Here is a 13,309-nt window from a genome sequence, read left to right as displayed (position 1 = left end):
GATAGCTGGTCATCCAACCTCTGCATAAACATACAGTAGGATCCATATATCTGTGGAGATCAGTTACATGATTGAAAGTAGATTCCTGAAGCCACAGATACAAGGGAATCCTATACACACCATACAAGGGTCAGGACAAAGGCCACAGGACAGCATCCTTGTATGTTGTATATAGGCTGTAGGCTGTAAACAAAATCAGAGATACTGATCCCACAGATATGGGGATCCTACTGCATATAATAAATGAAATTCCATCAACTTTTGAGTCAGTTTCATTTCCTTTTTTGGTTGTATTAAAAACTTTCCAGACTGCTCTGTAGCATTCATTTTTCTGTTCTGTGTTCTGTAAATGTGATGGTTTCTATGGGCAGAATCCTTTTACATACTTATGCCCCTGTAACTCCAACAATTTACTTCATGGTAAATTGCTGCCAGCCAGGAATTCAGTGTTTGTTTTTCTTGTCATATGCTAAACAATACATGCTGTTGTTGTTGCATTTTTTTTTGAAATTTTGGTAGATTCCTCTAGCTGTGCAGCAGAAGTGCAGGGATAGCTGTACAGCAGAATAGCTTCAAGTCCTCCAGATTAGTTCCTCCTTTCTTCTCATTACTGTATTTTTTCTGTGTATACAACCCCCCCAATGTATAAATGACCCCCTAATTTTGACCCTTGGTGGAGGTGGAAGAGCAGTCAATGGGCAACTGCTTCTCCACCTCCATCTCCTGCTGCTGCTGCCTCTGCTGCCTGCCCCATCACCTCCTCCATTGTGACTGCCAGGGCTCACCTCCATCTCATGTTGTCGCTGCCTTGTCCCCTGCCCTAAGGAGACGATCACTGAGGGAGGTGATCCGGTGGTGGTGGCAGCAGGAAGAGGCACCTGAGTGCATGGGAGTGCTTGCTTGCCTCCACCTCCTGCTGCCTCCACCACTGGAGGGGACAAGGCGGCGACCGAGCTGAGCCCCGTCAGTCCCACTGGAGGTGGTGATCAGGTGGGCGGGAGAGGCAGCATCAAGAGGCACCTGAGCACATGTGAATGCTCCTTCACATGTGGAGATCTCTGCCTGCTGCTGCTGCCTCAGCCACCAAAGCGGACAAGCAGTGAGCTCTGGAAAAGGCAATTGGGCAGCGGTGGCTGCACCCGAGCGCGTGTGCGACTGCCTCCTTCCGTGTATAAAACGAGCCTCAATTTTTCCTCTAATTATTTTAGGGGAAAGTGTCATTTTATACATGGAAATATACGGTAATTGGTACTTACAATCTCAATAACTCACTTTGAGACATTAATAGTAGAAAGAATAAAAGGTTTCGTTACTTACAATTGCAACAGATCAGCAACAGGCCTCAACAAACTGGCTAGTTTCAATAGATTCTAGACAGGAAAAGACCTCAGAGATCTTTTCCTGAGATCTGCCTCTTTGATCTCTGATCTCTGATATCAGAGAGGCAGCACTCTCTTTGAATTCAGAGGCATGGAAGGAATGATTGGTTAGTGCTGGGTAGATTGACAGTCACCCAAGCCCAGAAAGGTTCCTCCCAGCCACACCTACTAGAGGCAGCATGCGAAGTTGCAAAACTCCAACAGTTATTTTACAAGAAAAAAAATGGCCAGTTCCTTAACTACCACCGTTTACTGTACCACTGAAATTTAATCCAATGGAGTTCTACCAGCAGGCATAAGTAATAACATTTTTGCCAATATTTTTCTTTCTCTTCTGGAGAGGGACAAGGCGCTGAGGACAGCATGAAAAGTTGTAACAGCTGAAAACCATATTCTGCATGCCTTCTGGCTTTTGAGCTTTCCCCAGCAAATGCCCACAGACTTGAAAGAATATTCTTCCCGTCCACTTGAGTTGGAAAAGAAAATAGAATGAGCATACTGTTGTCATATCCTGTATACTCATAACCCCTATATAGTCTGGACAATTAGTATTGAATGAAAAATATGTAACTAAAATAAAATGAGTTTTCATTTGCAAATACAGTATCTTATGTTTTGTTAATAATCAATAAAGCAGTGACCTTAGAGAGAAACTAAAATATGGTTGTTGTAGGTTTTTCAGGCTGTCCAACCATGTTTTTTTTTCTTCCTAATGTTTCACCATTCTCTGTGGCCGGCCTCTTCAGAGGACAGGAGCCAGAACTCTGTCTGTGCTCTGGAAACTAAAATACTTTGCATATTTTTCTGTATAGATCTTTACTCATTTGACATGGAAGTACAGCTTCTTCCTAGCATATAGTCTATGGACTCAGGATGTAGCCTTTTTGCTGCAATTGCCAAATGACTGTATACTGTATGTATAAATAACATCTGATTGTTTGGCTGTGTCATCTGTGAAGCACAATTAAGCACTTGGCACCACGAACCATACAATATTTTAAATCATCTTCTTTCATCTACAGGGCTCAAGAGGTTCAAAAGGAACCAAGGTATGTCCTGTAGTTTAGTTTTCATTTTTTGTTTGGGAGATATTACTTGTCCATTGTGAGGACATTAAAAACTGTTTTTAAAAATACTTTTCTGGGTTCTTTTCTTTTTACAGGGAGAGAAAGGCAAGCGTGGCATTGATGGTATTGATGGCAAGAAGGTATGGATAACACTTGCATGCACAGGGTGCCATCTCATTTAGCAAAGAAACATCTGTAAATCATACTAAGTTACAGAAACAGATAGTTGCAAGATTTGTTTCAGAAATTGGCACTGAGGGGGGAAATGGCAAAAGGAATTCAGATTTAAGAAATTAGTCAACATTCTCATGGCCTGAAATGAGTCCATTTGATTGCTCAAAGAGGGATTGGCAGGCACTTAAGGATAAATAACAGCTACAACAGCTCAGGTATTTGCAGAGGGAACTGAGACAAAAGATCGTCAAACCCCACCATCACCACCATCCTTTTTAAAGGCATTTCTAAACTGCATCCACAACTGAGTTAAAATAGGATGTTTAAAATATTTCACTTTCTGAACAAAACCCCCCACACTTCCCAGCCCCAAGAAATCATGTTTAGCTGTATGTTGTATAAATGGATATTTTAAAATCAATTTCAAGCATGTTAAACATAGCACAAATACAAGGGTATTTCGACATGTAACTTAGGCACTCCCATAGAATAGACCTTCCGCTAACAATTCATCTGTCTCTGGAGGCTCCGTTCTATTGAAGCCCACTAGAACTGCCACAGAGTCCTGTGACGTGCTACTGATTACAGGAGGGAGCAAACTATAACAATAACAATGGGATTCATGATTGCAGAGACAAAAAAATGGACTGTCTTTTTCCTTACAGGGTGAACAAGGATACCATGGCCTACCAGGGTGCAAAGGATCCCCAGGATTTGATGTACGAAGGTTCAACATTTTATCTGTATATTATCTGAGGCTGGTAGCAACCAAGCAGAGTGTACAGTTGTGGGGGGAAACATATATAAGTAGAATCGAGAATCAGTGTGGGGAGCAGAGTCTCACTTGTGGTGGAGAGAGCGCAGGTAGAGAAGGCGGAATGCAGTCTGGGAAGTTTCAAAGAGATTGCTACTGCACTGACCCACAAGGACATCGATAGAAATAATTCAGAGGAGGAGGGGAGTCTATTCCTATGCATTTATGACCTGGCTGGTTTTTATCTGCGACCATTTAGAAATACCAGATTTAGGATTTGTGGGGGAGGGAGCACGTGCCTTTGCACCCAATCCACACACCAGAATATTACAGCTGGAAGTAAACCAAGGCCTAAATGCAACTGCTATTGTAGAAAATGCACTGAATCAGCAGTTATTTTAATCCTACCAATTTACTGTAGTTGGGACTAGAAACTGAGTTCTGGTTGATAAGCAAAATCAGCCTCTATCCATGTTTTCCAAAATGCTTATGCATCCTTGCTAAGAATAATTGCAATATACAAAATGAGGTACATAGTTTGTTTTAGTTTCCTGCATAAATTTATCACTCCTTGATTTTAAACAGGGCTTGCAAGGACCTCCTGGACCAAAGGGGGACTCTGGTCCTTATGGACCCAAAGGACGGAAGGTATGTCATGATTTTCTGATTTCCAGTGATGGCTTGGGCCCCTATAGGTACATATGCTGGTGAGCTGAAATTCAGATGTCAATTGAGCAAGAACCTTTCATCATTCTAGTAGCACAAGCCCTGGCAGAGCAGCCCAGCCGTGTTCAGAGTGTACTCTTTGATTTATGAGGACAACATTCAGCTACATAATCCTTCATTACACAATATGTAAATGTTTTAATACAAAATCAGGAATGTTTTCTGAAAGAAATGTGACAAAGATCATGGTACTGAAAATCATCCATACTGCATCAGGATTTTCTTGTTGTTTTGCACCTTAGACTTCCAGATTTTTTTCCTACTTTGTCAAGATTGTGACAATATTGGAGGGAAGATAAGGAAGGAATGTTTCATTGAAGCTGTGAGGATAACTTCAAACAGTCCCATTCTCAATGCATCCCCTGACTTACAAGGGAAACTGTTTTTTGGTCTCCTGGGACAAAAGTGAGAGGTCTCCATAGGAAAAAAAATAAGGAGGTACAGGATTTTAGCATAGCTGTAACTGGTTAGCCAGGAAACATGGTTGAAGAAAAAGTCCAAAAGTACACTGTCTCTGCGAATTACTACAACCCAAAATTTTTCCATATGATCTAGTGTCACAGTTTTGTGTGGTGTCACAGTTTTGTGTGGGAATAGGTCTCAAGGAATCATTTGAGAAGATTGTCAAAACTTAAGGAGTCTTTTTTTTCTATGAAGCTACCAACCAGCTTCTGTTTCCCCACTGCTCCATGACCTACAATACTTACAGCAAGGTTATTATACAGTCATAAGTTTATTTGCAGGTTTATTGTTCAGCCACACCTCTTTCAGCCATAGTGCCTGGAAATGCTTCGGAATGGTGTCTGCATTTGGGGGGGGGGGGGGCGTTGTATTAAAATAATGTGAATGTTTGTGACTGAAAATTGAACTACTGGATTTAGGATAGAGAAACTTTAATTTCCTTCATAATTATGTTTGTTTGTATATGTTTTCTTTCAAGGGAGAGCCTGGAATTGATGGAAGACCAGGCAGGCGCGGAAACGTTGGACTACCTGGAGAAAAGGTGAGGCTGAAATCACATCCTCTCAAACAAGGGTGGCTAACTCCTGGACTGTCGGCCACATGCCCCCCCCCCAAGCCCCCACATTATAAAAATATTTCCTGGTGAAAATAGGGGTTTAAAAGGTCCCTTGCTCTTTATAGATGGCATAGGGATAGTTTTGCCATGCTTTAAGTGCCATCTCTTATCCCCAGGGGATCCAGACACCTGTCCCCCAGAAAAATCTGTTCTAAACTATCCTAAAAAATTGGCCATTAGAAGGACAAATAGACTTTTTAAGTACCAAAAAAAGTATGTGAGAAAAAAAAACTGTGAGTTTGAAGCTAAAGTATGTACCTGCTCTACACAGAGCTTCCCTGAACAATTTAGCAATCTGACATGGCCTGCCAAGGCATTTATCTGAACATGAGCAGAACTAAAAGGAGAATGTCACGCATGTACATTCTGCCCCCGCCCCAAAAGTCCCCATTCATCCAGATGTAAACGGAAGGCCTGCAGAGGCTTTTATAACTGCATAGGACTCCATATAGTTACAGAGCTCCTGCGATTCATCAGGGTTCCAGTCATGGGAACTCTTTATCCATATTCAGCTGTACGCAGCTGAACAAGCCCCGCACAGGTTGCTGTGCTCAAAATCTGTGACACTGGTGGGTATGTGGGGTTGTTTGAAGGCACCTACCCATCTCCCCAGGGATGTGGTGGCGCTGCGGGCTAAACCACAGAAGCCTGTGCTGCAGGGTCAGAAGACCAAGCAGTCGTAAGATCGAATCCACGCGACGGAGTGAGCTCCCGTCGCTTGTCCCAGCTCCCGCCAACCTAGCGGTTCGAAAGCATGCAAATGCGAGTAGATTAATAGGGACCACCTCGGTGGGAAGGTAACAGCGTTCTGTGTCTAAGTCGCACTGGCCATGTGACCACGGAAGATTGTCTTCGGACAAAAACGCTGGCTCTATGGCTTGGAAACAGGGATGAGCACCGCCCCCTAGAGTCGAACACGACTGGACAAAAATTGTCAAGGGGAACCTTTACCTTTACCTTTACCCATCTCCCCACCACCTTTTTAGCTCCACACACATTCAAGTGAAAACCTGAAGAGGACTACAGGATAAGGGTCTATGTTTCCCTGCACAGAGCAGACTTCTCACCTTCCCTCTTCCTCCCCACATAAACTCCGTAGCCTATTAAGCATCACAGAAAAAAAGGGCCAAAGATCTGTATAAATTCCATGTGCTGATTTATATGCACAGATGCAAAATTAGAACAGACTTTTACTATTTAAAGAGAATTGCAGTGCATCTCACTTGGGTAAGGAAGCCCGTGCCCAGGTACCAGGTCTGCCTGCTGAGTCAGCTGTCCAGCTGCTTATTTTGGATGAGCAACTCCAAGGTCCATGATCTCCCTCCTTGTGGTTCTCTATTTTTAAATTAGATTTGAACTATACATCCCTCCAAATGGAGAATAATTTCAAAGCAGGGTTGTCTTCTGTCAAGAATTCAAATGGAGGACTGTCCTCCCTAAAGGAAGACATGTGACCACCCTAACACTAGAATGTTGAACAAGAGGTGAATCCCCCAGAAACCAGAACAAATGGCTGTAATGCCTGGGGATTCTCGGAGCCACTTTTCAAATACTTGAAAGGTATTATTTGTTTATTTTATTTATTTATTACTTGAATCGATATACTGTCCCATTAGTGCCAAAGCACTATTCTTGACAGTTTGCAAACAGTTAAAATAGAATGACAGCAAAGCAAAACACTAAACACTAAAATATCATATCCATAATAAAACAAAGTCTAAAACCTGAAAATCCCAATAGTGCAATCAAATCTCAGCCTGAACCGGATACAGGAGGCAGGAAGTTCAACAGGGGTCAGTATGAAAGGCCTCCATGAAGAGTAGTGCTTTCAACGGCCTCCTAAATGAGTACAGGGAGGGGGCCAGGCACAGCTCCTCTAGGACTCGGCTCCATCACCTTGGTGACAGCACTGTGAAGGCCCCACCCCTAGTGGAAGATTTCTAGACCTCTCTCAAGGTGGCTACATAGAGGAGCCTGGTCTGATGTGTGCAAATTTGAACACATCACCCAAGTTCTATCTAGTCTTCATTGGTTACCTGTTGTGTCCTGGATCAGGTTCAAGCTTTTAAGACTCACTTATAAAGCCCTCCATGGTTTGGAACCACATTACCTGTTGGAGTATATTTCCCCTATGTCATCTGCCTGAACCATCAGACCAGGCTCCTCTATGTAGCCACCCTGAGAGAGGCCTGGAAATCTTCCAGGCCATAGAGAGTGTTGCAGTTGTCATACAGAGGAGGGGCAGTATCTGTTCTCAAACATTCCAGAGTGCAGGGCACTTAACTATGGGCTCAAGCTAGAGGAAGCCAGATTTAGGCTGAATATCAGGAAAAACTTCTTAACTGTTAGAGCAGTACAACAATGGAACCCAGTACCTTGGGAGGTGGTGAGTGCTCTAGCACTGGAGTCATTCAAGAGAACATTGGACAACCATCTGTCAGATATATTTTGATTTGGATTCCTGCACTGAGCAGAGGTTTGGACTCAATGGCTTTATAGTCTTCTTTCAACTCAGTTATTCTATGATTTTATGAGACAGATGTTTATGTGGCACCGCTGTTACTCAAATGGCACTTCTGGTACTCAAATCAAATTTGTGGGTGTGGGTTTAATTGTGTACCTTTTGCACCATGTTCTGATCTGTTGATATCAGGCTTTGGTAAACAGCAGGGTGGATTGTACAAGGTGGAAAGCTTCTTGCCCCAGAATAAATCTTCTTTCTGTCATTTAATTCAAATATATGGCCCAGAGAAGCAGTCCATAATTGCTTTCTGTAGAGGAAGTTGTGCACTATGTCTATTATAAAATCTTGACATGAATCCAAGGCATGGCTTTTTCATGCTTTGGCACAAATCTGAATTATTAGATCATCACACCAGCTCCACAGGTGCTGTACAGTCCCATCCTCATCCCCTTGGACGGATTCTCCCACTGGTGCATGCTCTACTCCTCCTCTTCAATCATTTTGCCAATTATGGCAGGAGCACAGATTTCCCTCCTCCAGCAGCTGCCCACTCAAAGTCAACACTGCAACAATCCCTGCCCTGCCTCCTAATCTGAGTGAGCAGCTGCTGGAGGAGGTGGAGAAGGGAAATCTGTGTTCCCACCACAATTGGAGAAACAACCCAAAAGGAAGAAGAGTGGTGCGTGAGCCAGCTAGTGAGTGAGGGAATCTGGCTGGGGGTGGGGAACGGGACCACACAGCACCCGTGGTGCCAATATAATGATCTGGCACAACCCCAACATTCTGGATTCGTGCCCATCTCTAATCACAAATTTAATTCTTCAACTGTTTCATCCTAAAGGGAACAAAACAGAAAGTGCAGCAGCATAAAATATGAACAATCCCAATTTGGTATATTTTCATATTCTTTAAATGGTAAGACAAATTAAGATTTCAAAAATGAATAGCCAGGAGGAAAACCAAGTCTGTCATGTGGTTCACAGCTGATGAGCAGCCAAGTTATTTGTTTTGGAATCCTTGGGTTTAATGAGCATATTTATTTTCTGTTGCATTTAGGGTCAGCTTGGAAGTCCAGGAGCTCCAGGAGAGAAAGGAGAACAGGGAGATGAGGTATGTGTTTTTAAAAATCGGTGGGTCCGACTATCTGATCCATGTGCACAGTAAAGAGATTAAGAGTTTCTTTCTCTTTTTTTAATATAGGGAAATCCTGGTCCAGATGGCAACCCTGGAGAGCGGGTGAGGCTACTTCTATTACTGAGAGGGAATGTGTATGTTTTCTGTTGTCACTCAGACCAGACCAAGGATTGGTTTAACTTAATCCTCTGAAAACCTACAGTGTAACTGGAGTTGAGACCTGGTGAACTGATCAATAGCAGTGACTGACCACTGTAATTCTCTCTATGTGGGGCCTCCCTTGAGGCTGACCCAGAGACCACAGCAAGTTCAGAATGCAGCCGCCAAACTGGTGGTGGGCATGAAGAAATTCAATCACATTTCCCCTGCACTGATTACCTGTTGCATCCCAGTTAAGGTCAAGTTTTTGATGCTCACCGATAAAGCCCTCAATGTTTTGGGAACCCATTACTTGTCAGGAGGGCTTTTCCCCAAGATCGTCCTCTTGCACCAACAGATCCTCCCAGGCTATGCTCCTCCAAAGGAGGCCAGCCAGAAAACCATCCATGAGAAGTCCGGCCTTCTTGGCAGTGGCACCAGCCTTTGGGAATTTGCTCCTAGTTGAGCTGCAACTGGCCTCTTCCCATTTTTAATAGGCTGCTTAAGACCTATTTCATGAGGCCTTTGAATGCAGCCTTACCTGAAGTTTTGGTTTTGTGCCCTGCTGCCTTCTTGGGCAAAAGTCATGGGTGCGTCCTCATTGCAAGGAGCTCCATGAACTCAGGGAATGGGTTCGCTCCCTTGAGGCCTTGGTTGCAGACCAGGAGAAGCAGAGACAGGGAGAGAGGGACCACAGTGAGACTTCCAGGGACCTTCAGGCATCCTCCCACCCACAGAAAAGCAGCTCTTCAGCTGCTGGGATTGGAAGTCTCCGGGCTGGAGGACGCCAATCTGGACAAGAGAGAAACCATCCCCTAGAGGGGGCCCCTTTTTCAAGTGATGGGCCTGTATCCAGTTGCATTGAGGATACTCCTCGTGGGGAAGGAAGAAGAAGGCTTCTGGTAGTGGGCGATTCAATTGCCAAGAACACAGAGCGAGGGGTCTGTGACAGTTGTGAGGGCTGCATGGTGACTTGCCTGCCTGGTGCAAAAGTTGCGGATATCACATCTCATCTGGATAGGCTGGTAGACTGTGCTGGGGATGAGGTAGCAGTGGTGGTGCATGTTGGCAGCAACGACGTGGGGAAATGTAGCTGTGAGGTCCTGGAGGCCAAATATAGGTTGTTGGGGAGGAAGCTCAAAGCCAGGACCTCAAAGGGAGCATTCTTGGAAGTGCTACCTATTCCACACGCATGGCCAGGGGTCTCAATGCATGGATGAGACAGTGGTGTCAGGGGGAGGGGTTTAGATTCATTAGGCACTGAGGAACATTTTGGGACAAGCCGGGCCTATACAAGAAGGACGGGCTTGAACAAAGTCAGAACCAGACTGCTGGCATGCAACATTTAAAAGGTGGCAGAGCAGCTTTTAAACTGGATCCTGGGGGAAAGTGGTCAGGAGCTGAGTGGTGTCTGGTTTGGGACTCCTCATCCCTGTGGAATGAGGGTGGAGAGGGTAGAGAACCACAAAGTGATGTCAGTGTAGGAATTAGGACTGGGAGTGTGATTGGATTTGATAGTTGGTCCACTGGAAGGAGAAGCTGTGGAAAAAAAAGAAACAAGCAGCCCTTCTTGTGGTACCCCATACACAGGTGCTTTTATGCAAATACCTAAAGCGTCCAAGCAAAGATGGGAGAGCTGGAACATTTGGTGTCTAGGGATAACATCGATATAGTGGCCATAAAGGAAACCTGGTGGAATCTGGAGAACCAGTGGGATACTGCAATCCCAGGCTATAAACTCTATAAGAGGGATAAGGAGGGGCGTGTTGTAGGTTGGGAGGCCATCTATGTCAAAAAAGAGGTAGAATCCAGCAGAACGGAGATGAACAGCAGGTCTGACTTCATCATAGAATCACTGTGGGCTAAATTGCCAGGCCCAAAGAGTGATGTGATAGTGGGGGTGTGAGGTATGTGTGCTATCGTCCTCCAGACCAAAACTTGAAATAAGGAGACAAATCAGGGAGGTGTCCAAGAGGGACAGGATTGTAATCATGGGGAACTCCAATTATCCTCACATCAACTGGGCCAATGCATGCTTGGGTCAAGAAAGAGAGACTGGGTTTCTTGACATGCTGTCACGTTCCCGGGGGTTACAACTACAGAGTCCAATAAGCCAGTCCAAAGTCAGGAATTCAGGGAATGCAGAACTGATATCCAAATACCAAAGCCAACTCACACAACATAGTCTAGGGTCAGAGTCCAAAGCCAAAACGCACAACATAGTCCAGGTTCAAAGTCCAGAGCCAAGAGTCTAGAGAACACGGTTCCAGGTTGTCAGGAGCGTGGATGCAAGCCTGAGAGCTACTTACAGTATATGGTAAAACAGCCCCTTGAACTGCTGGAAGCCTTTTCATCCCGTTGATCGGATGTTTCTGCAGGCAGCCTTCAAGCGATCCTCTGACCTTTTAGTCATAAGTCTTCCCCGAAGCCTGGCCTTCAGCCTGTCTACTGAAGGTGATTCCAGTGTTTGTATTTCTAATTGCTCAGCATTCTCCTCAGCCACAGTTAAACCTTCAGGTTCCAGATTTTCAGCTGCACTCATGACACATGCTAAGTGGCTGTGCTTTGGAGCAACTTGTCATGGAGCTCACCAGAGGACAGGTGACTCTGGATTTAATATGTGTAGTACTCGGCCTGGTTAGGGACATGAATGTCACTGAGCCACTAGGGAATACTGACCATGCTGTGATCTCTTTCGCCATGCATGTTGGGGTGAGAGTGTCAAGCAAAACTGACACAAAAACCCTTGATTTACGAAGGGCAGTGTGACATTTGCCCCTCGTGGCCCCTGCTTGTCTCCCCAAACACAGAGCTCACAAAGACAAATCTAAACACCTTTTCACGCACTGCCACCAGTTGATTTCTGTGCATCACGGCCTCTCCCAATTTGAAGAGACCCTTGTCCAGCAGGCCGAGGCAAAGAGGAAGTCACAAAAGCAGCAAAACCAGGGAGCTGGACAGAGGACAGATTGGATTTGTCTTCAGTGTGGAAGAGATTGTCACTCTCGAATTGGCTTCTTCAGCCACACTAGACGCTGTTGCAAGTCCTCCATACAGAGCACGACACCATAGTCTTTCGAGATTGACGGATGCCTAACTAACTAACTACTTAGGAAAGACGAAGGTCTATTCAGTTCTGACTTTTTCTTACAACCGGTTTATTGATTTCAGATGTTTCTATAATAATTCATAAGTATTTTCTTCAGGTTCAGCATGCATCAGTAACAATCTTCTATTTTAAATATCACAGGTTACTATACACTCGTCAGATTAATCACTCCTCAGATTCCCAAACTATCTTTCTTTCTCTCTTATTCCAAACCCCCTCTCCTCTCAACTAACACAGACTCAGACTGAACTGCTCCTCTCTGGCTCCACCTTTTAACATCTCTAGTGGCCCCACCTCTCAAAAACCTCAGCATAAAACATAAATAATACATGACTTATTTATCATAATAAGGGTGAATGCCACATATCTCCCCCCTTAAATATGTTTGTTTGGGAGGGGAAACACGTTTTCCCTCCTAAACAAACAGGCACAATTGCATAACACTCTACTTACCATCTGGCACAATTCTGTAAGCAATAACACATCTTATAACAATCACAATTTCTTATACTAAACATTCCAACACAATTCAATAATATACTTTACCTTATCATTTATACTTAATACATTTGACATTTTCAACCTTACAGAAATAACCACAATCAGGAAACGTTTACATAGATAATTAACCAGTTAGTCAATAATACATTCCAGTTTGTTTTGAAAGTTCTTGCATTATTCTCCACATTTCAGTTCATCCATATTCAGTTTTTCCACACAACACACAAACAGAACATTTCTTATAACATGTTTATCCCCCCATCAGTCATTTGGCTTTTGAAGCACAATCTGAGTCTCTTTTACTCTGTGTTTTGCACAATCCAGATCTTTCACACTTCCGCTGTAGTCAGGTGCACTGTGGACTGGTCCGGTCGTTACTGCCTCCTTCAGCTGGACACACAACTGCTGGCACTCAGGGGTCCCTCTGATGATCTCTGGCTCTTTCTTCCGTGTTCTCTTCTGTCGACTGACGGTCATTGGCCACTCAGTTGTCCACTGGATGTCCTCTGCTTGTCGTTTGTTAGTAAAGCCTGCTTTATGTCTGGCTCGGGGCTTCACTTTCTCAACTAGGGAAAGGGTACGCAGTTCCCTCTCCTCCTCGTGAACATCTCTGGATGTGTCCCTCTTTAAGATGTCAGGGCTTACGCCTTCCTCCTCACCCACACATTCATCCACAGGTACTTTCATTACAAGGTTTTCCCTATGTGGGCGACAACTATCATGGGTCACTTTACGATTCTCAGGCAAGTTTCTCTTAAGAGCAATCAATGATTGGTTTATTGTAG

The 13,309-nt window shown here is 44.2% G+C and overlaps 1 protein-coding gene across 1 annotated transcript in view; it reads left to right on the top strand.

Moving 5' to 3' along the window:
* Positions 1-13,309, top strand: part of COL6A1 (collagen type VI alpha 1 chain) — a 70,003-nt gene that overhangs the window by 24,675 nt on the left and 32,019 nt on the right. Inside the window, exons 12-18 of the mRNA XM_020815151.3 lie at positions 2,402-2,428; positions 2,542-2,586; positions 3,286-3,339; positions 3,960-4,022; positions 5,041-5,103; positions 8,699-8,752; positions 8,843-8,878. Of these exons, the coding sequence (XP_020670810.1) occupies positions 2,402-2,428; positions 2,542-2,586; positions 3,286-3,339; positions 3,960-4,022; positions 5,041-5,103; positions 8,699-8,752; positions 8,843-8,878 (342 nt within the window). The remainder of the gene's footprint in view (positions 1-2,401; positions 2,429-2,541; positions 2,587-3,285; positions 3,340-3,959; positions 4,023-5,040; positions 5,104-8,698; positions 8,753-8,842; positions 8,879-13,309) is intronic.

This window comes from Pogona vitticeps, chromosome 1, assembly GCF_051106095.1.
Source record: "Pogona vitticeps strain Pit_001003342236 chromosome 1, PviZW2.1, whole genome shotgun sequence".
NCBI lineage: Eukaryota > Metazoa > Chordata > Lepidosauria > Squamata > Agamidae > Pogona > Pogona vitticeps.
Note: the sequence above shows the minus strand (reverse complement) of the source record. Positions and strands in the feature narration are given on the sequence as shown.